Source organism: Oncorhynchus keta, chromosome 14 (genome assembly GCF_023373465.1).
Source record: "Oncorhynchus keta strain PuntledgeMale-10-30-2019 chromosome 14, Oket_V2, whole genome shotgun sequence".
NCBI lineage: Eukaryota > Metazoa > Chordata > Actinopteri > Salmoniformes > Salmonidae > Oncorhynchus > Oncorhynchus keta.
Genome location: NC_068434.1, coordinates 42769531 through 42797457, shown reverse-complemented (window position 1 = coordinate 42797457; position 27927 = coordinate 42769531). Strand labels below are relative to the sequence as shown.

General features: G+C 44.4%; 1 protein-coding gene and 1 pseudogene across 1 annotated transcript; both read left to right on the top strand.

Annotated features, from left to right (window-relative positions):
- Positions 1 to 5451: 5451 nt before the first annotated feature.
- npc1l1 (NPC1-like 1) lies at positions 5452 to 16941 on the top strand. The gene is made up of 20 exons (XM_035786146.2): positions 5452 to 5819; positions 6981 to 7142; positions 7288 to 8493; positions 8704 to 8927; positions 9089 to 9189; positions 9539 to 9711; positions 9951 to 10079; positions 10484 to 10666; positions 10902 to 11016; positions 11382 to 11647; positions 11764 to 11853; positions 11995 to 12185; positions 13731 to 13858; positions 13996 to 14125; positions 14322 to 14377; positions 14474 to 14624; positions 14773 to 15004; positions 15246 to 15359; positions 15513 to 15675; positions 15813 to 16941. The coding sequence occupies exons 1-20, from the start codon at positions 5763 to 5765 to the stop codon at positions 15983 to 15985; spliced, it is 4044 nt and encodes a 1347-aa protein (XP_035642039.1). The 5' UTR covers positions 5452 to 5762; the 3' UTR covers positions 15986 to 16941.
- Positions 16942 to 18015: 1074 nt separating this feature from the next.
- On the top strand, positions 18016 to 25585 carry LOC118394096 (cytochrome P450 2J1-like; annotated as a pseudogene).
- The last annotated feature ends 2342 nt before the right edge of the window (positions 25586 to 27927 follow it).

Here is a 27927-nt window from a genome sequence, read left to right as displayed (position 1 = left end):
CCAGGGGTCCTTCTATCTCTGCACAGACCACAGGGGTCTTATATCAGTGGGTTTACACATTGTTCAATTTGATCATAACAATTATTGGATAACCAGGCATTTAGAAGTATAGGCTGCTTGTGCTGCAAGATTGCATGTTTAAATCAGGATTAGTTAGGTTAAAGTTATCATTGAAATAAAATATTATTTGTGATACAATTGGTTTTGTTGATGCAATTGGAACAAACATTTCCTAGTGCAAGAGGAATGTTAACTTGTCAAGCATATAAAAACCATAGCGTAGAATAGCCTGGCCTGACCATAATAAAGTTATGTTAATTATGATGTTTAATTTTGTATGTGGTATACTTTTAGATTGGCCTGTAGGCTGTTCAAAGGCTACTGGCTGCATAGGAGATGAACGATAGACTGTAAAGTTTATGACTTTAGGGCAGCCACAGTATAGGTACTTTAGCAATAAACCGATTATTATGTTAGAGTTTTCCTATCATGGGAAGTAAACAAATATACACATTTTTGTTTGGAGACTTATGTATTACATCACTTTTTTAATAGAAATTATAGCTAAGTGCATGAGTAATTGTGTGTGAGTGTGTGAGTGTGTGAGTGTGTGTGTGCATCCGTGCAGGCGTGTGTCCATGACTTACCATTGAAGATGTCGGCCTACACAGCATCACGCTATCATGATTTCTGTGGGATGATAGGAGCCATGACGCTGTTTAGAATGAGAAAGAAAGGAGTGGCCTTCACAGTTGTGCTCTAAAGGACATGTGCCAGGGTTGTACCTTCTCTCACACACGCACACACTGGCAGGACGAAGAGGAAATTGTTATATTGCTGATGAGAATGGTATAAAAACCCGAAAGATTACTTTGGCATCAAATTGTGTTGGCCAATAAAGGATAGTCACCCTGTTTAATGACTTTTTTGCTCTGTCACCCTTCTACTCATTCAACTTTTCTTAAATATTTGATTTATTATGAAATTAGTTCACACTTTCAAAGTAAAAACATAATAATGGTAACACTTAATTTTACAGCCCACTAATTACCTACAAACTATAACAGTGTGATTACATAATTATTACTCGATAATACTTAATAATAGTATTCACATCGAACACCAGAAAGTACCAATTGTCACCAAGACGTTACCAAATATTGTTGTGTGTTTGCATATGGGGAGTGTGCCAGACAGGGCTTTCATAGATACAGTATAAAGAGTGTGTGGAAAAAGAGCCCCATAAAGACAACAATATAAGTACACTGAACCCTGCTCAAGGACAAGCCTGCTGAGGAAAAGATAGAGCGAGATAAGAGGAAAGCAATATAGACTACAATACCGCTGGATTTCACACATCAGTCTTGGGATTTCAACCGAAAACCCTCTATTAGGCTCTCTAGCCTTCTGGTATTTGTAGTTCAGCACAACAGTGGTACAAGCGGCACTTGTGTCAATGAACCCTAATGAGACCAGACTAAGAGCAGCATTTGTAAAAATGTCCCTTAGTTGTTCAATATAGGGACCATTACTATGAAACACTGCACCTGACATCACCAGTGGACTGTCCCCTATATCCACTGTTGAGGAAGAACTATCTCTGGCAGATCACCTCTTGTCTGATAACCCATATCTGTGTATTATCACAGAGAGATTGAAGCATCTTTTGGTTCCCCATAGCCTCAGTCATGGAGCTGCAGAGGCTGTACCTCACAGATTACCTTTACATGTAACAGTGATGGACACAGTCCAGGCAGGCCAAACATAAGCATAGATCTTATGATGAGATGACTCTTGTCCTGTTATAATAGCACGATAGGTTGCTACTGTCCTTTGGTCTAATTACCTACCTGAGAAGTGAGTGATAGATAGTGATCGCCCAGTTCCAAAAACATCCCCTTAGCCCTGAACCCTTGGCAACTCAAGGTTTGATAATGTGATGATTCCTACCTCCCACTTCAGATGGCTTGCCAACATTTTCATCAGTCATTTTTGAAAAAGAACAGACCCCAGTATTTTCTAATAAGAAATATGTGAACCACCAAGTAAACTGAACCATATAGTGAAGCATGAGCGCAAACACAAGTGCAATCGCCGCTGTGTTTCTGGGCCATGTCATGCGTCTCTTTCTGCTGATATGTTCTGCTACCCTGTGAGCCTGAAAGGAATGCCCTAACTGATAACAATCTAACATTCCTGCCCCTTTTTGCAGCAGCTCAGGGTATGACAACCATGTGGACAGAGAAAGTAGTCTCTGGCCATCATTATTACTTGATTATATATGGGTGAGAGAATAACAGACTAAGCTTTGTCAGACTGTATAAGGTGTGTGCAGAGAATGATCAGTGATCGCCCAGTGTCATCCCTCCCTCCTCTCCCACACAACGGGCACTATGGCCGGGAACAGGAATGGGACCTTGAGCCTTCCTCAGGCCATGGTCTAAGGTTCACACTCTTGGAGTAGAGACCATATCCCAAGCAGGCCCTGATAAGATTCATGAGAAAGGCTTTAGCTACACTAGAAAATCAAAAGTTAGGACACACCTACTCATTCCATGTTTTTTCTTTATTTGTACTATTTATACATTGTAGAATAAGACATCAAAACTATGAAATAACACATATGGAATCATGTAGTAACAAAAATGTGTTAAACAAATCTTCAAAGTAGCCATCCTTTGCTTTGATGACAGCTTTGCACACTCTTGGCATTCTCTCAACCAGCTTCATGAGGTAGTCACCTGGAATGCATTTCAATTAACAGGTGTGCCTTGTTAAAAGTTCATTTGTGGAATTTCTTTCCTTCTTAATGCGTTTGTGCCAATCAGTTGTATTGTGACAAGGTAGGGGTGGTATACAGAAGATAGCCCTATTTGGTAAAAGACCAAGTCCATATTATGGCAAGAACAGCTGAAATAAGCAAAGAGAAACGACAGTCCGTCATTACTTTAAGACATAAAGGTGGTCTAGGGCACTGCATCGCAGTGCTAGCTGTGCCACCAGAGACTCTGGATTCGTGCCCAGGCTCTGTCGCAGCCGGCCGTGACCGGGAGGTCCGTGGGGCGATGCACAATTGGCCTAGTGCCCTCCGGGTTAGGGAGGGTTTGACCGGTAGGGATATCCTTGTCTCATAGCGCACCAGCGATTCCTGTGCCGGGCTGGGCGCAGTGCACACTAACCAGGTCGCCAGGTGAACAGTGTTTCTTCAGACACATTGGTGTGGCTGGCTTCCGGGTTGGATGAGCGATGTGTTAAGAAGCAGTGCAGCTTGGTTGGGTTGTGTTTCGGAGGACGCATGGCTTTTGACCTTCGTCTCTTCCGAGCCCGTACGAGAGTTGTAGCGATGAGACAAGATAGTAATTACTAACAATTGGATACCAAGAAAATGGGGAGAAAAATGGGGTAAAATATATATTTTTTTTACAGATAAAAAAAGACATAAAGGTCAGTTAATCCAGAACATTTCAAGATATCAGAGGGATTCTCATCACAAAATTGTCCAAGTTCAACTTTTCCCCTGATGCCTTGAGATGGATGAAATCATACCTTGAAGGCAGAACTCAGTGTGTCAGAGTGAGCAATGAGCTGTCGCCCACTCGTAGCTATGATGTGGGCATGCCCCAAGGGTCAATACTGAGGCCCCTCCTGTTCAGCCTGTACATTAATGATCTGCCTTCTGTCTGTACTGGGTCTGAAGTTCAAATGTATGCAGATGATACAGTGATATATGTGCATGCAAAGAGCAAACAACAAGCTGCACAAGAACTCACTACTGTAATGGTCCAGGTTACAAAGTGGCTCAGTGACTCGTGTTTGCATCTCAATGTGAAAAAAAACTGTTTGCATGTTCTTCACAAAGAGGGCAACAGATGCTACTGAGCCAGATGTCTATGTGTCAGGGGAGAAGCTCCAGGTGGTATCCGATTTTAAGTACCTTGGCATCATACTTGATTCCAACCTCTCTTTTAAAAAGCATGTGAAAAAGGTAATTCAAATAACTAAATTCAATCTAGCTCATTTTCGATTTATACGAAATTGTTTGACTACAGAGGTAGCAAAACTGTACTTCAAATCTATGATACTCCCCCACTTAACATACTGCTTGACTAGTTGGGCCCAAGCTTGCTGTACAACATTAAAACCTATTCAGTCTGTCTACAAACAGGCTCTCAAAGTGCTTGATAGGAAGCCCAATAGCCATCATCATTGTCACATCCTTAGAAAACATGAGCTCTTGAGTTGGGAAAATCTTGTGCAATACACCGACGCATGTCTTGTATTCAAGATCCTTAATGGCCTGGCTCCCCCTCCACTCAATATTTTTGTTAAACAGAAAACCCAGACATATGGCAGCAGATCCACAAGGTCTGCCATGAGAGGTGACTGTATAGTTCCCCTAAGGAAAAGCACCTTTAGTAAATCTGCATTCTCTGTGAGAGCTTCCCATGTCTGGAATACACTGCCATCAGACACACATAACTGCACCACATATCACACTTTCACAAAATGCTTGAAGACATGGCTAAAGGTCAATCAGATTTGTGAACATGGTCCCTAGCTGTGTGTTGCCACTTTCCATGTTGTCTGTAGCTTGTGAGGTGTGGAAACACTTTGTTGCTTTTATGAATTTTGTCTTGCTGCTTTTTGTTCTATGTTGCTCTGTCTGTATGCTATGTCTTGCTTGTCCTATGTTGCTATGTTGCTATGTCTATGGTGCTATTGTCTATATTGTAATTGTTTTTAATAACCTGCCCAGGGACTGCGGTTGAAAATTAGCCGGCTGGCTAAAACCGGCACTTTTACTGAAACGTTGATTAATGTGCACTGTCCCTGTAAAAAAAAAAAAATTTAATAAAAAAAAAAAAAAAAAAAAAACAAACACAACGTTAAACTAATCTCTGATACCACCTGTCCAACTGTAGGTCATAAAGTGCTCTGGAATTGAAGCTCCCATCGACCCAGAAGTATTTACATTCAGTTAAACAAACACACGTGCTCAGGAGATGGACATCAGCCTAGGAATTACAGCAACTCTCTCTCTCACTACCCCTCTCTCTCTCTCCTAACTTTTCACTCTTTCTCTCTTGTAAACTCCTTTCCGCCACCCTCTTTCTCTTTCTCTGTTTCTCCCTCGCTGTCTCCTTCTCGTTTCCTCCCTATTCATTGACACAAATACAAGTGAGGCAAACCTTGAGTTAATGGGGTAAAGCTGTAATAGGGGTAAGGGGGATAAGCGCAGGGGTTTTGTGGGCCGTAGAGGGCGGTGGCGGTATGTTTGTTATTTTGTTTTCCCAGTTTCTCTGTCTCCTGGTAACATTCTACCATCCTCATTGCCCCAGTTAATTATCAATCAGATGAATGTCTCTTTGCTCGTTCTGATTGGCATTTGCTGCATCAGGCCAGATAAAACAGGTGACATCACACCACTGATACTAGTCATGGGGTGGGGTGGCTGATGGCTTCGCCTTTTCCTGCCCCTGGCTGTCACCCCTGGGACTTACAGACAGACAGGCAGGCAGACAGACAGACAGAGAACGAGAGAGAGGACTAACACACAGAGGCCTCTCTCACTATATCATCCCTTCACTGGAAAAAAAAACATCTAATTTTTGTTATTTATTCAAGTGATCGTATTGAGATTAAAACTCTCTTTTGAAAGGGGAGACCTGCAATAGTACGACGGCAACTAAACCGACACTACATCCTAATATACCTGGAGTTCCAGGCTCTTTCTAAGCTGTGAGGTGCTGTGGAATAGCAGCATGGGTAGACCCACTATGAGCCGTGCCACTGCCCTGCTCACACTCCTGGCCTGTCTGGTAAGTCCTTCTGTTTCTCCCCGATGGCTGTTACCCAGAGGTAGAGACGGAACATTTTGTGTTGATGGCGTTTCCATTTCCACCACTGGTGTTACAGGGTGTGCTAGTTAAACAACTTGCAAGTGTCTACGTTGCCATTCAACACTAACAGAATCACAATAACTCAGAATCCAGTACTCGAATGAGACTATATTTCTTTGAATATAATAATAGACTTAAAGGAAAGTGTAACTGTAATATCTACTGGGATGTGTTTATGTTAATGCAAAGTTTAGGTGTATTTAATATTATACAATTCATTGTAAAATAGAGGGACTGTAGTTTTTATACTTATTCACTAAGGGGCGACCGTCATGTTTACTTAGTGGTCATAGTCCAATAACGTTTGCTCTATTTTTATAAAACAGAGATGCCGGGAACTTGACTGTATTGATGCAGACGAATGGACTAATTGAGGGAGTGAAGATATTCTTTCACTACCAATTTATTGCCACCTTACTAAACAAGGCAAACATATAATCCAGTGATTTAGCCATGTTGAATGCAGAAACAGTCAGGTACTCAGAAATAGTGAGCTGATCTGACATTTTGTTTCCTTCTGTTGAAAATTGTCTCTCTATTCCTGTACATACGAATACTATCTGTGCTGGTGATTAAGCCTTGAAACATACAGTAACTTACTCTCTCCACCCCCTTATTGTCATTACGCACAAACAGCAAAGAGCAAGGTAAAAAAAAAACAAGGCGAATACAGAATAATATTTGTAGGCCAGAAATCAGTTGAAAAATAGATAGTGGAAATTAGAAGAGTATCCCAACCAGAAGGATGAAAAGGTGAAAGTGTATTATGGCTACACCACCACTATCTCCCCTCAGTCATACTGACTCTGTCATTTCACTAGGATCTTCATTTGAGCCAGTTTGCTCCAGCAGGAAATAATCCTCCAGCAACAGGAAATGTGAATTATTATGTGGATTATAATTAATGGACATTTTTGTAGGGCTTGATACACTTTTCGTTAGGGCAAATCAAGTCAAAGTGGTAATGACAATATTTTTAAAACTCAAATACACTACAAGTTTGCATTTCCTGCTGTGCAGGACAATACTCAGCAACAAATAGTGATCAAATTGAGATCCTACTGTGTATGTCTCCCCCAGGTTGTTTTAGAGGCCCGTCATGAGCCAGGATACTGTGCCTTCTACGAGGAGTGTGGTAGAAACCCAACGGTGGTGGGATCCCTCCTCCCCCCCATAATCCCCTGCCTCAACTACAGCCGTGCTCGAGCCCTCGAGGGGGAGCACTACCAGCAACTCAAAAAGGTCAGTGGTTCTGGCCCAGTAACTCTCTGGGTGGTTCTGTCTGTTTGCTCTGGAGAGCGCGCGCACGAGAGAGAGAGAGAGAGAGCTGACATTGGCAGTGTTTTAAAGCGACAGGTAAATGACCTTACTGTTGCTATGATTCTAGGTGTGCCCCATGCTGGACTATGGAGAGGGCAGCACCACCGCCTGCTGCTCTATAAAGCAGCTCAAGTCCCTGGAAATGAGCCTGATGCTGTCCAAGGCAGTGCTCATGCGCTGCCCCTCCTGTGCTGACAACTTTGCCCACCTCCACTGCATCAACACCTGCAGCCCTGATCAGACCACAACCATTAACGTGACACGCACCATCAACATCACCACGTTGGGGATTGTCAAAGAGGCTGTGGTGGGTTACCAGGCCTACTTGTCCACCTCGTTTGCCGACAAATCCTTTGAGTCCTGCAAGAACGTGAGGATTCCCGCCACGGGGGGGTATGCCATCGCTACCATGTGCGGACGCTATGGCGCAGCACTGTGTACGGCTCAGCGCTGGTATGACTTCCAGGGAGACTCCAGTAATGGCCTGGCCCCATTGGACATCGACTTCAGGCTGATCCCAGAAGGGGTCACCGAGGGGATACCCGATGGGGTAGTGCCTTACGCCGGGAGGGCGCTGGGGTGTAACGAGATGACCCCAACAGGGGCAGAGGTTTGCTCCTGCCAGGACTGCCAGGCCTCGTGCCCGGTCGTACCCTCTCCCCCACCCCCCGCAGAACCCTTCACCATCGGGGGGGTGGACGGCTACCTGGTGCTATGTGTGATCTTCCTCTGCGTTCTCATTCTAGCCTTCCTGCTCTTTGTGCTCTCCACCTACCTCCTGAGGAAGGAAGAGGGCAAGGACTCTGAGAAAGGGAAAGGAAAGGGGAAAGGGATGGATAAGAATGGGAACAACGTGAGTGAGAGGCTGATTGAACCGTGGGAGGTGACGTTTACAGACAAGAACAGCCTGGCTACTCAGGAGTTCCTGGGTTCTGGGTTCCGGGCATGGGGCACCCTCATGGCCTCACACCCCCTCAAGGTGCTGCTAGCGTCGGCTGTGGTCACAGCTGCCTTCGCCACAGGACTCATGCACATTGAACTGACCACCGACCCGGTCCAGCTGTGGTCAGCCCCAAACAGCCGTGCCCGTATGGAGAAGGACTTCCATGACAAGCACTTTGACCCATTCTTTAGAACCAACCAGATGATCCTAACAGCGCCTGGCCGACCTGGTCACTTTTACGACTCGTTGCTGTTCGGGAAGCAGAACTTCAGTGGAATCATTGCCAAAGACCTGATCCTGGAACTTCTAAAGCTGCAGAAAAAGATTCAGGTAGAGTAGAACAGACACCAACACTAATGGCACTACAATTGGTATTTCTGAAATATCATGAACATTGTGTTAGTAGTAGTTCTACCAGTTCTATGATAGAGAACATGTGATTATTGACATATTGTATTTATTCTTAATGATTGTGATAATCAGAAATCACTAAAGTAATGCAATACTAAACTCCTTTATTGTTTCAACTCTTATCTGCAGAACATTGAGTTCTGGTCGAATGATCTGAACCGTATGGCAAGTCTGAAGGATGTGTGCTTCGCGCCCCTCAACCCCTCCAACCCCTCCCTGACTGACTGTGCTGTCAACAGCCTGCCCCAGTACTTCCAGAACAGTGTGGCCAACCTCAACGCTAAAGTCAACATGACGGAGCTGGGAGTGACCAAGGAGGTGGACTGGAGAGACCACTTCATCTACTGCGTCAAGTAAGTCTGATTTGTGACGTGCCTCCCTTTCTGTCAGTGAAAACACAATCAGATTCTAGGGCCGTTTTTAAATATTCATTTATCGTTGTTCAAATATGTTTATATCATTTACAGTAAGGCAGCTAAATGAAACATGATCTTGTATGCCCCATTCCCTGCAGCTCTCCCCTGTCGTTCAAAGACATCACTGACCTGCAGTTGAGCTGCATGGCTGATTATGGAGCACCAGTCTTCCCCTTCCTCGCAGTGGGAGGATACAAGAGTAAGTCTTCATGTCGTTTCATTTTTTTGTAATAATACTTTAATTAGTCCCTAGATTGCATTCTCCTTTGGCTCTGCTACCAATCCCGCAGAACAGATGCCGACACTAACCTAGTAGCTTGACGACACTTCATAGACTAGGTGACTAGTGGTTCTCCATAGCTCAGTCGGGTCGAGCATAGCACAGCTTTGGCGCTTGCAACGCCAGTATAGTGGGTTCGATTCCCGGGACCAACCGTATGTAAAATGTGAGTCGCTTTGGATAAAACCATCTGCTAAATGGCATTTGTTATTATATATCAGATGAATCCTGTGTATTAACCAGGCTTTCGTAATCTCCCTCCTCTCAGATGAAGGCTACACTACAGCAGAAGCTCTCATCCTGACATTCTCCCTCAATAACTACCCTCGAGACAACGTTAAGTTCAAGGTGGCCCTGGAGTGGGAGCAAAGGTTCCTGGACATAGTCCAAGAGTACCAGAAGAGTCCAGGCAACCCGTTCACCTTTGCGTACATGGCTGAGGTATGTACGTAAGCACACAGCCAGGGATATCTCCCATACAGACAGTCTACTTATTGATTACCTGCTATTTACCTTGGAAGACATTACATGGTCATAATATTGAAATACATTGCTTTATTAGCCTATAATTACCTCTCTCTGTTCTCTACCCTCTCTCCTTTTCTTTCATATCCTTCTCTGCCACTGCTCTCTTCCATCTCTCACCCCTTCTCCGAACCCCTCTATTTCTCTCTCTGTAGAGGTCACTGGAGGATGAGATTAACAGGACGACAGCGGAGGACATCCCCATCTTCATGATCAGCTATGCTGTTATCTTTGTGTACATCGCTGTGGCTCTGGGGGATTACACCTCCTTCAGTCGAATACTGGTGAGACCGCTCTGGGAAATACAATGTGCCAATTTGCCTTTCAACTGCTGCCATGTTAGCCGGACACACACAGAAAACACTTGGCCCGAAACAGAAAGTCAAATCAATAACCTTAGTAGTTACACAAGGAAAGAAAGGAGGAAACGACTGTATAGATACAGCATGTCCAGATGCAGGCAGTCATATTCTCTAAAATTGCAGATTCTTATGCCTGCTTAGCCTTTTGGAGGGCAAGATGGAACACAAATGGAATTCTCCGTAATGTCAAAAACTGTAACGCTAGTTTGTAAAATAGATGAAGCCCTGTACTGTAAATGACTAGAGTGGATTAAAAGGTTTTCCTATGCCATACAGGAAACTGTGGTCAACAGGAGCTGCCCCTGACCTCTGTGGTGTCCCTACAGGTGGACTCAAAGTTCCTGGTTGGTCTGGGTGGTATCCTGGTGGTGGGCTGCTCTGTCCTGGCCTCCATGGGTTTCTACGCCTGGATCGGTATCCCCTCCTCTCTGATCATCCTCCAGGTTGTCCCCTTTCTGGTGCTGGCCGTAGGAGCTGACAACATCTTTATCTTCGTCCTGGAGTACCAGGTGTGTGTGTTTTAAACCTGCTTATCACTCATCTGGGCATGGCCCACGGTCTCATACTCCTACTGCTCAGCTGCTTTGAGTGTGTGCGTGCGCGGCTGCGTGTGCGTGTGGCTGTAAGTCACTTGACTGTTTTGGTATTCCACAACGACCGGTTGTTCAGTTGGTTCACTCATAATGTTCTTCGTCAGGTGGCAGTATTTTCTCTCTCCGGTAATAGTAAAACTCTCTCTCCCAGAGGGACGCACGGAGGCCAGGCGAGAAGAGGGAGGAGCGGATCGGACGTGTCCTTGGAAATGTAGCTCCCAGCATGCTCCTGTGCTCTCTCTCCGAGTCTGTCTGCTTCTTCCTGGGTGAGCTCCCACTGGCGCACTCTAGAACATAGGAACAGAGCACACAGAAAAGACACGGGTATTTCTTGTCCGAGAGACCCTAACCCTGTAGTAATTCATCAGGTGTGCAAATATGTAGACCCGTCCACCAGCCGACTCGCTCTGTCAAACCTATGTGGTAGCAATGAGCCTGGGTACAAGGTTAGCAACAACGTGTTCTTTCAAAAGTCGCCGTCAATGGCAATGACAATAGTGGTCTATACATACCAGGATGTAGCCGACATTCCATCCGTTTAATCAATTCCATACACATGGCGCCTGCGAAGGGGGTTTACATACTCTATGTTAATGACTAACCACTCCTGTTCCTCACCTCTGTCCCCCAGGCGCTCTGAGCACCATGCCCGCTGTCAAGTCCTTTGCTCTGTACGCTGCCCTGGCTGTGCTCATGGACTTTGTGCTGCAGATGACGGCCTTCGTGGCGCTGCTGTCCCTGGACGCCAGGCGGCAGGACGGGAACCGCTGCGAGCTGGCCTGCTGCGTCACCGTCAAGACCACGGCCCCCTCCAAACCCAACGAGGGTTTCCTTCTGCCCGCCATGAGGAAATACTATGCCCCTGTCCTCCTCCACCCCGTCACCAGGGTCATAGTGGTAAATAAACGATTGTCTTTTGACCTTTTATACACTGGTGTTCCCTCCAGTTAGCTCAGTTGGCTGGTTTTGGTTGCGGTTGTGGTTGAAGTCCTCCTCCTCTCTCCCTCTGCCAGATTGTTGTGTTCATCTTTATGTTCATCTCCTCCATCTACCTGATGTTCTATGTGACAGTGGGTCTGGATCAGGAGCTGGCTATGCCCCAGGTGAGTGACACTTTCATTCATTCATGAATAACATATAACAACAGTACAACAGTATGGACGACAGGAAACAGCCTAAATAACAGTAGATTTCCATCCATGTACTGGCCACGTGACACCTTCTCCTCTCATCCTCTGTCTCAGGGTTCCTACATGTTGGAGTATTTCAAGTACCTGTATGCGTACTTTGAGGTGGGCGTCCCAACCTATTTTGTCACGACAAAGGGCTTTAACTTCACCAGCATAGCGGGTATGAATGCAACCTGCTCCAGTGTGGGCTGTGACCCCTTCTCTCTCACTCAGAAGATCCAGTACGCCACTGAATACCCTGACCTGTGAGTAGTCATTAGATTTTAAATGAAATATAATATAAAAATAATAATAATAATTACATTTAGAAAGCTAGTTATTTTCACCTGGTCTCAAAGCACTTTATATTGGGTGTGGGTAAATTGGCTTGTATACACTAAGTGTTCAAAACATTATGAACACTTGCTCTTTCCATGACACAGACTGACCAGGTGAACCCAGGTGAAAGCTATGATTACTTATTGATGTCACTTTAATCCACTTCAATCAGTGTAGATGAAGGGGAGGATACAGGTTAAACTTATTTTTAAGTCTTGAGACAATTGAGACATGGATTGTGTGAGTGCCATTCAGAGGGTGAATTGGCAAGACAAAAGATTGAAGTGCCTTTTAATTGGGTATGGTAGTAGGTGCCAGGCACATCCGGTTTGTGTCAAGAACTGCAATGCTGCTGTATTTTTATGCTCAACCGTTTCCCGAGTGTACCAAGAATGATTCACCACACACAAAAAAAGTGCTATCTAAAACATTAAAGGTTTCTTCTTCAGCTGTCCCCACAGGAAAACCCTTTGAAGAACCCTTTTCCGTTCCAGATTGAACCCTTTTGGTTCCAGGTAGAACCCTATTGGGTTCAATTTAAAACCCTTTCCCTAGAGGGTTCTGCATGGAACCCAAAATAATTCTAACTGGAACCAAAAAGTGTTCTAACTGGAAACAAAAAGGGTTGCCCAATGGGGACAGCTGAAGAACCCTTTTGCAAAGGACATTCAGCCAACTTGACTGTGGGATGTCTTGGAGTCAACATGGGCCAGCATCCCTATGTAACGCTTTCGACACGTTGTAGAGTCCATGCCCTGACGAATTGAGGCTGTTCTGAGGGAAAAGGGGGGGTGCAACTCAAGATTAGGAAGGTGTTCTTAATGTTTTGTATACTCAGTGTATATTCAAACACTACTTCCTTCTAACGGTGTTGTTGTTCTGTTTCCAGTCTGTCTCTCTGACTCCTCCCTCACCCTTTTCCCCACTGCACTCAACCTTTAACTTATTGATATCCGCAAGGCCACCTCACACACAGCCAATCACAACGCTTACTGATCAACCCAGTTACGCAAAACACATTCAAGAATAGATCAGAGTCTAGATGGATAGAAAGGCTATATCATGACAACTGATGAGCAAACTATTCATTCTTAATCTAGGGTTAGGATTTAGGTTAATGTTAGGGGTAAGGGTTAAGGTTAAGCTTAGTGGTAAAATAGCCTTTGTGGTCAGGTCAGAAAGCGCCACACTTCTGTCCTCTCTAGCATGGAGATAAGGTCTCAGGGCTGCTGGTATCACCACCTCATTAATGCACCTTCATTTTCGATTTGCCATATCAGCAGCTGGTGTTGTAAACGTAAAAGGTAGTACTCCAAAGCCAAAGTTCGGCTGACTCTGGGGGTTTGCGTGAACGTTGATGAAAGTGAAATAAAATAAGGGGGAAGTTCGTAACGATGCCAGAATGATGGGTACTTTCTGATACATAACGGTGCTTGTTTTAATGAGTCCCAACTCATTGATATGATTAACAGATCTTACATGGCCATCCCAGCAAACTCGTGGGTGGACGACTTCATTGACTGGCTAAACCCTGGATCCAAATGCTGTCGGCTTTATTCCATCGGTCCTAACAAAGGGAAATTCTGTCCCGCGAGCGAATGTGAGTACCAAGTACCTCAGAGACAGCCGGACAACGGGGACTAAAAACAAAGAACATTATCCTCTCTGTTTGTTATGCATGAATAAAACATAAAGAAACATGTATCTAACCTGATGTATAATGTGTTGTGTGCGCAGCGGCCTTCCTGTGTGGGCAGAAGTGTATGAAGAATCCCAATAACGGGGTACTGAGGCCCGACAAGGAGCAATTCAACCGCTTCCTACCAGACTTCCTGGGCAACAGGCCCGACCTGCAGTGCCCTAAGGGGTGAGTGTCACACACACACACATACACACACACACACACACACACACACACACACACACACACACACACACACACACACACACACACACACACACACACACACACACACACACACACACACACACACACACACACACACACACACACACACACACACACGTGCATGTGTGTAATGGTCTGTTTCTCTTCCTAACAGAGGTCTTGGAGCCTATGATAAGGCTGTGATCACAGATGAGAGTGGAGAAATTATAGGTGAGGAATACTGGATATTATTTATCACATTTTAACCTAATACACAGACAATAAAGCTTCAGAAGTCAAAGGTGACCTGTGTCTCTGTGTTGTTAGCCACCAGGTTCATGGCGTACCACACGGCCCTGACCACCTCCAAGGAGTTCACTGCAGCTCTAAAAATAGCCAGAGAGCTGGCCCACAACATCACCCTCAGCATGAGATCCATACCTGGCACATCCCAGGACTTTGAGGTCTTCCCCTACACGTATGTTAGCTCAGCGTCCTCCTCCTTTCTCCTCGTCTTTTTCTCCACTTCTCACATCTTTCCGTATACATCTTTTCCTCCTTTCCCCTCTGGGAGAGGCTGTGGACAAGCATCAGTTAATCAGACTGTCCTCCTCCTCTCCTTCCAGGGTGACCTATGTGTTCTATGAACAGTACCTGACCATTGTGTCTGAGGGACTGTTTAACATCTCCCTGTGCCTTCTGCCAACCTTTGTGGTGTGCTGTCTGCTGCTGGGCATGGACCTGCGCTCTGGCGCTCTCAACCTCCTCACCATCGTCATGATCACCGTGGATACCGTGGGCGTCATGACACTGTGGGGCATCGACTACAACGCTGTGGCTCTTATCAACCTGGTCACGGTATGGAACCAGAGCACTACTTGTGTTGGCGCGGGTGCAACTTCTTGCAACGTGTCTCAACTTCAGCACCAGTTTGAAACCTCATAAATCCTGTTTGTAAACGTGCTGTAGATAGTGTCCCCTATCTTTACTCCCTGAAATGGACTATAAGCCACTGTCCCCACCCAAGTTGCACTTGACATAAGCAAACATGCGTTTTTACACCCTAACCCTCCCCCTTCCCTCTCTGTCTGGTCCGCAGGCGGTGGGTATCTCTGTGGAGTTTGTATCTCACATGACACGATCCTTTGCCATGAGCATCCAGCCTACACATGTAGAGAGAGCCAAGGAGGCTACTGCTACTATGGGCAGTGCGGTGAGTCCAAGTGCCAGACCACACAATCCCTGTACAGCCATTAGATACATGGCCTTGTCAAAACCACAAAGATATATGTGGACACTTAATGGACTTTATTTTTACATTTTTTATTTACGCTGAACGTATGTTTGTCCCTGTGCGGTTCTACAGGTGTTTGCTGGCGTCGCCATGACGAACCTGCCTGGCATAGTTGTGTTGGCATTTGCCAAAGCCCAGCTCATCCAGATATTCTTCTTCCGTTTAAACCTGGTTATCACTCTGCTGGGCATGGCCCATGGCCTCATATTCCTGCCTGTGCTGCTCAGCTACTTTGGTAAGAGTGTGTGCGTATGTGCGTGCGTGTGTGTGTAGGCGCGTGTCAACCAACAGATTAGTCACTGAATGAAGGTTTTTTCACTCTGTGACCTTTTTTGGACTGATACCTTTTTCCCAATCCTGTGTGTCTCTCAGGTCCTGGAGTGAATAAAGCAGTGTTGCTACGGCTACAGCAGGCCAAGGCCCAGGAGCTGGAGCTGAGTAGCCATGCCAAGAACATCTACGACAACATCGGCTATGAAGACCAGGAGAACAGCCCCAACCCAGACACCACCCCCCATCACCCCGTACGAACCCCGCACCACTGAGAACCGCAAAAAGGTTGTGATAGAAGAGACAATACCCCCCTCCCCACACAGAGACAATCTCTGAGGAACAGCTGGATAAAGTGGTGAGAGTGGGCCATTTCTGAACACCACCACCTAACCAACTGTTTCCAGTTTATCTACATATACCTCCATAACCATAGGAACCGCAAGAGCCCGAAGCAAGGACAATGTATGTGGCAAAGCAGGGTCTAATAGAGATTCTATATATTGAGCCATATGTGCAGATCTTCATTTATGGCACTAGCGGCAATATCCCATTATTCAGGAAAGGCAGGACTGAAGGCCGCAATAGACACGACCGTGCAATATCTACTACCAGATGAACTGTGTGGAGTGGAGATACATAAAACACGTACTGAGCTGAGGGACCTATTGGTCGTTCAACAGAGACATCACTTATAATAGTATACTGTGTAATGTAAACATGTAGTCTCTCATCTCCATATTCTGTATGTGACAGTTTCTGCCTGGGCAGGAGGAACTGGCAGGATGATTTCTGCATTGCAAATTAGGCAGGCACAAAGTGGTTCCTAGTGAGAAATTACATACAAATATGCTAACAAAATTATTTTTTTATACTATTAGAATTGTTTTGTGTCAGTTAAATGTAAATGTATGAACAAAATCTGTTCATCAAGTATTCCCACGAATAAAAAAGAGATGTGATCGTGTCTGAATGTAATCAAGGTAAGAAAGTATAGTTATTTTCAAATACAATCTCTTTTTGGTTGTGGTCAATTTGCAGTGTACAAATTATTATGATTATGTTTCGGTTCCCCTACCATCCACCCCGACAAAAATTCGGCCAGCAGCTGAATCTAGTTGCTTTCCCCTAAATTACAGTAAGAGAAAACACTCCAGTAAATAATTATTTTCTGTATTGTTTGTAAAAAAAAAAATTGTGAAATGACTATTAAACATGTCTGTAAAGTATGCGTGACTTGACTTTGTAGGCTGTGGTAAACCCAGGAATAAAATGGCATAATGTGTACCAGTGTACCTACCGTTTCCAAGTGAAACAAGCATCTATAAAAACAAATGTCATTAAAAACAACACCATTGTCCATGCACTGTGATTTACAACTTGATAAGTGCTATTGATAAGAGCAGTAAACGAGTAATCCATTTGGATCAGGGAATTGCAAATATAAATTAATCTTGTTTTAGATATATTTTACCTTATAATCGCTTAAGACAAATGTGAAACCAGTCATATGGCATTAAACTGACGCATATTAACACATCAACTTTCCGACATTAAGGTTTATGAAATGCTGTGCCATTATGCAGAATTGAAATTGTACGCCTATTAACATTCAGGAATGGGAACTCTCGAATGTCTTAATTATAGGCTACCCCCGATTTTTTTAATATCTTAAATATTAGCCATTATCAGTATCGACCGTCAGTAGGCCTAATAACCACACATATTTAACTCGTGGTGGTTCCAAACTTCTTCCATTTAAGAATGATGGAGGCCACTGTGTTCTTGGGGACCTTCAATGCTGCAAACATGTTTCGGTACCCTTCCCCGGATCTGTGCCTCGACAGACAATTCTTTCGACCTCATGTCTTGGTTTTTGCTCTGACATGCACTGTCAACTGTGGGACCTTATATTGACAGGTGTGTGTTCGCCTTTCCAAATCATGTCCAATCAACTTAATTTACCACAGGTGGACTCCAATCAAGTTGTTGAAACATCTCAAGGATGATCAATGGAAACAGGATGCACCTGTGCTCAATGTCGAGTTTCAAAGCAAAGGATCTGAATACCTATGCACAAAAGGTATTTCTGTTTAGAGTTTTTTTTATAAATTTGCACACATTTCTAAAAACCTGTTTTCGCTTTGTCATTATGGGGTTTGTATTTAATCAATTTCAGAAGGCTGTAACGTAACAAAACCTGGAAAAAGTCAAGGGGTCTGAATACTTTCCGAATGCACTGTAGGCTAGTTAACTTGTTATGGAGTGGAGCACAGACCAAGCTGTAACAGTTTGAACCCGACCCATGGCGCAGTACTTTGCCATGTCATCACAAACGTCCATGGTTAGTGCAGGCAACTGGCCTACTATTGTACACTGTTCTCCCTATTATAATTACATGTACACTAAACTTCCAACATTACCATGGGTTGAAGACCTGAATGTGGCAATTTTCTAAATTAATCAAACCACCTTTTTCTTTCTTTAGTGCTTAAAGGCTCTCCAAACCAGTTTTTAATGATTCACAAAAACATTCCTATACCTAAATAATCTACAAGATCAGGGTATTTTTAAATCTACCAATTGATGCTGAAACTGAGACAAATATGCACATATTTAGATGGCTAAGTCTAAATACCAAATACTGAGAAGTGCGCAGGAAAGACATCAATCTCTGTCTGAATCGTCCCCAACATCAAACATTAAATCAAATGTTATTTGTCACATGCGCCGAATACAACAGGTATTCAATTTCACCTTACAGTGAAATGCTTACTTACAAGCCCTTAACCAACAATGCAGTTTTAAGAAAATTCCTAAATAAGTAAAAGATAAAAGTAAAAAATAATTAAAAAGCAGCAGTAAAATAACAATAGTGAGGCTATATACAGGGGGTACCGGTACAGAGTCAATGTGCGGGGGCACCGGTGTCGAGGTAATTGAGGTAATATGTACATGTAGGTAGAGTTATTAAAGTGAAAATGCATAGATGGCAGGAAGCTTGGCACCAGTGATGTACTGGGCCGTACGTACTACCATCTGTAGTGTCTTGCGGTCGGAGGCTGAGCAGTTGCCATACCAGGCAGTGATGCAACCCGTCAGGATGCTCTCGATGGTGCAACTGTAAAAACCTTTTGAGGATCTGAGGACCCATGCCAAATCTTTTCAGTCTCCTCAGGGGGAATAGGTTTTGTTGTGCCCTCTTCACGACTATCTTGGTGTGATTGGACCATGTTAGTGTGTTGGTGATGTGGACGACAAGAAACTTGAATTTCTCAACCTGCTCCACTACAGCCTCGTTGATGAGAATGGGGGCGTGCTCGGCCCTCCTTTTCCTGTAGTCCACAATCATCTCCTTTATCTTGATCACGTTGAGGGTGAGGTTGTTGTCCTTGCACCACACGGTTAGGTCTCTGACCTCCTCCCTATGGGATGTCTCATCGTGGTCGGTGATCAGGCCTACCACTGCTGTGTCATCAACAAATGTAGTGATGGTGTTGGAGTCATGCCTGGCCATGCTTAGGCCATGTTTAGTTCCAGGGTCCTTAGCTTAGTGATGAGCTTTGAGGGCACTATGGTGTTGAACACTGAGCTGTAGTCAAAGAATAGCATTCTCAATGAACGTGACATACCAGCTATAGCTGTTATATAGCTATGACTGTAAAGATAGCTGATGTGTGGTGAGCTTCGTAGCACAGAGTCATCATCCAGTTGGGTGTTACACATATGAGCTGAGATCCATTGCTTTAGTATCTGGAAAAGCTCAAATCTTTATTACGTGAAGTCTCTTGAATTCAGACTGTCACTCTCTACCTGCTCCTACCCTACTAAGGCGATACAATGTATAGTGCCAGACTCCCAGGCTTTGGCAGCTGAAATGTATTTGACGGGTGAAGTTACAGGCAGGTTGCGTCAGTCAGCCCTAAAAGTAAACAGTGAAAGTCCACTGTGGACTTAGTTGAGCTGATACATGACTAATAGTTAGTGGTACCTGATGTGGCTCTATGATCTTCAGGTGAGTCTGGATTTTGTTTTCCTCTTCCTCCTCATCGCTGACATCAATAACTTCCGACAGGAGTTGGCTCTGGTAATTAAATATGAATGCTGTTTGTCAACCTTGTATTTCCAAGTTTCAACAACAGACAGCTGTAGTAGTGAGCGGACGTTTACTTTTTATTACAATCGCCCTTCTCCTTCTACCCAGGTGAGCCTTTTGGCCCTGTGTCTCTCCTGAACTATTGCTATGTCTAATATCAGCTGGAGTTTGGGAGGCGCAGTGACTACAGCGACCACAGCTTCCAGACCCTGCTACACTACCTATCTGGGGCCATGCTGATAGTGGGATCCCTATGGACCCAGGTTGGGCATGATCAGTAAAACACCAGCAGTAGAACACAAACAGTAGGACACTAGCAGTAGGACCTGATCAGGTAGGACCCCAACAGGTTGGACACCATCAGTAGAACAGTAACAGTAGGACACTAGCAGGTAGGTCCCCACCAGGTAGGACCCCAATAGGTTGGACACCATCAGTAGAACAGTAACAGTAGGACACTAGCAGGTAGGTCCCCACCAGGTAGGACACCAGCAGTAGAACCGTAACAGTAGGACACTAGCAGGTAGGTCCCCACCAGGTAGGACACCAGCAGTAGAACACTAACAGTAGGACACTAGCAGTAGGACCTGACCAGGTAGGACCCCAACAGGTTGGACACCATCAGTAGAACAGTAACAGTAGGACCCGACCAGGTAGGTCCCCACCAGGTAGGACACCAGCAGTAGAACACTAACAGTAGGACTCTAGCAGTAGGACACCATCAGTAGAACAGTAACAGTAGGACACTAGCAGGTAGGACCCCACCAGGTAGGACACCAACAGTAGAACACTAACAGTAGGACACTAGCAGTAGGACCTGATCAGATAGGACCCCAACAGGGAGGACACCAGCAGCAGAACAGTAACAGTAGGACACTTAGCAGTAGGACCAGACCAAGTAGGACACCAGCAGTAGAACAGTAACAGTAGGACCCGACCAGGTAGGACCCCAAAAGGTAGGACACCAGCAGCAGAACAGTAACAGTAGGACACTTAGCAGTAGGACCAGACCAAGTAGGACACCAGCAGTAGAACAGTAACAGTAGCACACTAGAAGGTAGGACCCCATCAGGTAGGACACCAGCAGTAGAACACCAGCAGTAGGACACCAGCAGGTAGGACACCAGCAGGTAGGACACCAGCAGTAGGACACCAGCAGTAGGACATCCACAGGTAGGACACCAGCATTAGGACACCAGCAGTAGGACATCCACAGGTAGAACACCAGCATTAGGACCCCACCAGGTAGGACACCAGCAGTAGAACCGTAACAGTAGGACCCGACCAGGTAGGACCCCAAAAGGTAGGACACCAGCAGCAGAACAGTAACAGTAGGACACTTAGCAGTAGACCAGACCAAGTAGGACATCAGCAGTAGAACAGTAACAGTAGCACACTAGCAGGTAGGACACCAGCAGCAGAACAGTAACAGTAGGACACTTAGCAGTAGGACCAGACCAAGTAGGACACCAGCAATAGAACAGTAACAGTAGCACACTAGAAGGTAGGACCCCATCAGGTAGGACACCAGCAGTAGGACACCAGCAGGTAGGACACCAGCAGGTAGGACACCAGCAGTAGGACACCAGCAGTAGGACATCAGCAGGTAGGACACCAGCATTAGGACACCAGCAGTAGGACACCAGCAGTAGGACATCAACAGGTAGGATACCAGCAGTAGGACACCAGCAGTAGGACACCAGCAGTAGGACATCAACAGGTAGGATACCAGCAGTAGGACACCAGCAGTAGGACATCAACAGGTAGGATACCAGCAGTAGGACACCAGCAGTAGGACACCAGCAGTAGGACATCAACAGGTAGGATACCAGCAGTAGGACACCAGCAGTAGGACACCAGCAGTAGGACATCAACAGGTAGGATACCAGCAGTAGGACATGAGTGGAAGGACACCATCAGCAGCAGTGAGACATGGATGGCATAGGCCATTATCAGTCTTCTTTATTTTCAGGGGCAGCTCCCACTCAGAAGAGTCTATTTCTGCCCGTAAAGTTTACTGACCGATTACACCTTTAATGAAGGTGGTGTCCTTCCTCATTGAGATAAACAATCCCACTGAAGCTCCATGTTTTATCCCTGTAGCTGTACGAGGCATTCCCTGGCATGATGAAGCACCTCCCAGGACCTCACAATGCCATCTTCAGCCATCGCAAGGCCATAGAGGCTTTCATCGGGGAGGAGGTGGAGAGACACAGGCGGGACCTGGATCCCAGCGCACCGCCTGTTACATTTGGGTCTTTTAGCAGACCCTCTAAAACAGGAGGCTGCTGAGGGGAGGACGGCTCATAATAATGGCCGGAATAGATCGAATGGAATGCCATCAAACCCACGTGTGTGATGTATTTGACACCATTCCACTAACTCCCCTCTAGCCATTACCACGAGTCCGTCCTCACCAATTAAGGTGCCACCAACCTTTAAAACCTTAATTTGGGTTTGAGGCCTTCACATCGTGAGATGATGAACCCCTCCCCCGACAGCACAATTTAAGGCTTGTTCCTGCCTGGCACAGAGACCACCACCACCCTGCTCCACATGATCACACACCCACACATACAGGGTGTGCGCCTGATAGACATTTAACTGACTATACAAAACATTAAGAACACCTGCTCTTTCCACGACAGACTGACCAGGTGAAAGCTATGATCCCTTATTGATGTTAATCCACTTCAGGAAGGTGTGCCTAATGTTTGGTATGTCTCCCTCATTGAGATCTATGCTAAGGTTGACAGTTATCAGAACTGAAGCTGATATTCCTCCACAGAGAAGGTCCTGAGAACCACTGATTGATTGATTTTGATTGATTGGTTAAGCCCTCTGTTGTGACACACGGATAAGGTCCAGGCTGAGATAGACAGCGATAGGCCTGTCCCTCCAGTCCAATATACACAGAGCCAAGATGCCCTTCACGGACGCTGTCATCCACGAGATCCAGAGGATGGGCAACATGGTACCTCTCAACGCACCCAGGATGTCACACAAAGACACTACGCTGTGTGGGGGTACTTCATACCAAAGGTGTGTATGTGTTGTGTTGTGTTATGTGTAGGGCAGTTTTTGGAGTTTGTTCTTATGCGTGTTTGTTGTTGTATTTCTATTCATTACCAAGGCAGCAGCTACTCTCCCTGGGGTTCGAAACACATTCAGGCACTTAAATCACGCATAAAAGAAAAGATAAAACAGTACATCATATAACATTATTACACCACTACATGTCTACAATACAGAATGTACAATACAAAATGTATAATGCCACCATACAACAATATTACAACGTACATGTGTGTAGAGTGCGTGTGATAGCACTTTTGTGCGTATGTGTGTGTCTGTAACTTTGTATGTGTCTCTTCACAGTCCCCACTGTTCCATAAGGTGTATTTTTGCCTGTTTTTTAAAATCTGATTCGACTGCTGGCATCAGTTACTTGATGTGGAATAGAGTTCCATGTAGTCATGGCTCTATGTAGTACTGTGTGCCTCCCATAGTCTGTTCTCACGTCTGGTGAAATGTCTTGTGGGGTATGCATGGGTGTCCGAGTTGTGTGCAAGTAGTTTAAACAGACATTCAGCTTGTCAACTCTTCTTACAAAAACAAGTAGTGATGAAGACAATCTCTCTTCCACTTTGAGCCATGAGAGATTGACATGCATATCATGAATGTTGGCTCTACGTGTACTTTTAAGGGCCAGCCGTACTGCCCTGTTCTGAGCCAATTGTAATTTTCCTAAGTACCTCTTTGTGGCACCTGACCACACTACTGAACAGTAGTCCAGATACGACAAAACTAGGGCCACTAGGACCTGGCTTGTTGATAGTGTTGTTAAAACCTCTTAAGGATCCACCCCTTTTTTCCCATTTTCGCCTAAAATGACATAGCCAAATGGATCTGCCTGTAGCAAGGATATGCATATTATTGATACCATTTGAAAAGAAACACTTTGAAGTTTGTGTAAATGTTTAAGGAATGTAGGAGAATATAACACATTAGTCTGGTAAAAGATGATACATAGAAAAAAACAACCTTTTCTTTCAATTTTTTTTGTACCATCATCTTTGAAATGCAAGAGAAAGGCCATAATGTATTATTCCAGCCCAGGTGCAATTTACATTTTGGACACTAGATGGCAGCAGTGTATGTGCAGTGTATGAACATTTCTGTTCAAAATGTTGCATCAAGACTGCCCAAATGTGCCTAATTGTTTTATTAATAACTTTTCAAGTTCAAAATTGTGCACTCTCCTCAAACAATAGCATAGTATTAATTCACTGTAATAGCTACTGTAAATTGGACAGTGCAGTTAGAGTAACAAGACTTTAAGCTTTCTGCCAATATCAGATATGTCTATGTCCTGGGAAATGTTCTTGTTACTTACCCCATGTTAATCACATTAGCCTACGTTAGCTCACCAATCCTGAATTAAGGCAGAGCAGCGCTTTATTATAGACAGACTTATCCCCATTTTAGCTACTGTTGTATAATTTTGTTTTGAACATGACAAATTTACAATCCAGAGTTACTCCAAGCAGTTTAATCCCCTCAATTTGCTAAATTTCCAAATGATTCATTATGAGATGTTGCTTCTAGGGTACGATGTTGATGACCAACCTGAACTCAGTGCAGTTTGATCACACTGAATGGGAGACACCTTCAACCCACAACACTTCCTGGATGCTGAGGGACACTTTAGAAGGCAGGACCCATTCATGATCTTCTCTGCATGTAACAATCCTAAGGTATGCATGTCTCCTCCTCGGGTACGTGTGTGTGTCTGGGGGAGGGTCTGGCCAGTACAGAACTCTTCCTATTCTTCGTCAGCCTGTTCCAGAAGTTTATTTTATCTTCACTGGATGGAGTGGAGCCGAGTCTGGAAGGAGCCACAAGAACACCACACCCCTTTAAGATCCACACCAGACCAAGATAAACTTCCCACTGTCCTGTAGGAACCCCTCTCCCCAGACACTGTGCACCCACACTGTGCTAAACACAGCTGAGACCAAATATTGACAACAGCCCTCTTTTGTTGTCTTTGAGGGACATGCTCCTTTAATTATAACAAGACAGTTTGAAGAGGACTTGTACAAGTATTGGTATTTGACAGAGCGAATTTGGAGCTGATCTGATTCACTTCAAACCTCTCCTTTCCTAGCACTGTTGGGTAATTTGCATGGTTGTCAATCAGTAAATGTACAATCATCAGAACCTTAAATAGTCTCTCTGGTGCAATTTTTCCAACTGTTAATGATGTTGACATGCAAAGCACTTTATATCTGTGGCAAATCATTTGAAAGATTCATATCTCCTCCTACTTACAGCACTAGGCTTAGGCATTTGTTAAGTTTTTAAATGTTGCCTTTTTAAAATGTATTTTATATATTTTTTATTTTACCCCCTTTTCTCCCCAATTTCATGGTATCCAATTGTTAGTAGTTACCAACTTGTGTCATCGCTACAACTCCCGTACGGGCTCGGGAGAGACGAAGGTCGAAAGCCATGCATCCTCCGAAACACAACCCAACCAAGCCACACTGCTTCTTAACACAGCGCGCATCCAACCCGGAAGCCAGCCGCACCAATGTGTCGGTGTTCCGTGCACCTGGCGACCTGGTTAGTGTGCACTGTGCCCGGCCCACCACAGGAGTTGCCATTGCGCGATAAGACAAGGATATCCCTAACGGCCAAACCCTCCCTAACCTGGACGACGCTCGACCACTTGTGCGTCGCTCCACGGAACTCCCGGTCGCCGCCGAATGTTGCCTTTTTGATGATGATCGGGACCTGTTAGTGATTGTTTTGTGATAACTGTACTGTGATTAAAATGTTGTAAAAAGAGTATGTTTTTTTCTAAACGTTAATGATCCCAAACGTCACCACTAACAGGAATATTTATGTTGGTTAAATTATATATATAATAATTATATTATACATACTGACTTATCCCACATTTTGTTGTGCCACAGCCTGAATTCAAAATGTATTACATATATTCTCTCACCCATCTACACACAATACCCTCATGAGAAAGTGAAAACATGTTTTTTTTTTGCACATTTATTGAAAAAGAAATACAGAAATCTACATAATTTACATAAGTATTCACACCCCTGAGTCAAAACATGTTAGAATCACCTTTGGCAGCAATTACAGATGTGACTATTTCTAGGTAAGTCTAAGAGCTTTGCACAGCTGGATTGTACAGTATTTGCCCATTAGTCTTTCAAAATTCTTCAATCTCTGTCAAGTTGGTTGTTGATCATGCTAGACAACCATTTTCAAGTCTTGCCATAGACTTTCAAGCAGATTGAGGTCAAAACTGTAAGTGCCATTCACTGTCTTCTAAGCAACTCCAGTGTAGATTTTGCCTTGTGTTTTAGGTTATTGTTCTGCTGAAAGGTGAATTGATCTCAGAATATCTGGTGGAAAGCAGACTGAAACGTTTTTTCCTCTAGGATTTTGCCTGTGCTTGGGTGCAATCAAGCTAATTGATTGCACCCAAATTGGCCATTTCAATTTGTTGAATTTGTATAACATTTAATAAATATAGTATCCAACATCCAATTTGGACAATGATTAAGACATGAGGATTCAAAATAAAGGGTCAAAAGCCACTCACGGATGCACCAAACCCCACACCAAGACCAACCCAAAGGCCAGTACACACTGAGTGAACAAACATTCGGAACACCTACTCTTTCCATGACAGACTGACGAGGTGAATCCAGGTGAAAGCTATGATCCCTTATTGATGTCACCTGTTAAATCCACTTCATTGTAGATGAAGGGAGACAAGTTAAAGACAGACTTTTAAACCTTGAGACAGATTATTTATGTGTGCCATTCAGAAGGTGAATGGGCAAGACAAAAGATTTAAGTGCCTTTGAACGGGGTATGGTAGTAGTTGCCAGGCACACCGGTTTGTGTCAAGAACTGCAATGCTGCGGTATTTTTATGCTCAACTGTCTCCTGGGGGTTGCAACTCAATATTAGGAAAGTGTACTCTCAGTGTACAGTATCAATTCTCCATGTTAGACAAGTAGTATGAAGCTGCAGCTTGGACTATTGTTTATTCATACTATGTAATGTGTTCCCAGTGAATTTGGTGATGGGGTTTATCTCCTGTTCGGAGAAATTAGCTTTCTAAGTTGCTAGCATTTTCCCCTCGAATGAATGTTAAAGCGTCAGGTTTTGTCCTCACAATTCAAGCCAGTCCTCCATGAAAACAATCCAGTTTGTCTTTCCCTTAGGCTTAATCTGTGTCCAGGAAATGGCCCCTTTGTGTGTGGTTTATTCACTTCAAAAAAGGTCTGGAATAGTTGGACCATTCCTGGTGAACATTGAACATGCAAACCATTAGGCCACAGCAGGTATAATGGTTTCAATGATATGGTCTCTAACTGTCTAACTAATCCGGACATATACAGTTGAAGTTGGGAGTTTACATACACCTTCGCCAAATAAATTCAAACTCAGTTTTTTCACAATTCCTGACATTTAATCCAATAAATATTCCCTGTTTTAGGTCAGTTAATGTGAAATGTCAGAATAATTGTAGAGAGAATGATTTATTTCAGCTTTTATTTCTTTCATCACATTACCAGTAGGTCAGAAGTAGGCCCATTCCTCCTGACAGAGCTGGTGTAACTGAGTCAGGTTTCTAGGCCTCCTTGCTCGCACACGCTTTTTCAGTTCTGACCACAAATGTTCTATAGGATTGAGGTCAGGGCTTTGTGAAGGCCCCTTCAATACCTTGACTTTGTTGTCCTTAAGCCATTTTGCCACAACTTTGAAAGTATTCTTGGGGTCATTGTCCATTTGGAAGACCTATTTGCGAGCTAGCTTTAACTTAGTGATTGATGTCTTGAGATGTTGCTTCAATATATCCACATAATTTTGCTTCTTCGTGATGCCATCTATTTTGTGAAGTGCACCAGTCCCTCCTGTAGCAAAGCACCCACACAACATGATGCTGCCACCCCCGTGCTTCACGGTTGGGATTGTGTTCTTCGGCTTGCAAGCCTCCCCCTTTCTCCTCAAAACATAACAATGGTCATTATGGCCAAACAGTTCTATTTTTGTTTCATCAGACCAGAGGATATTTCT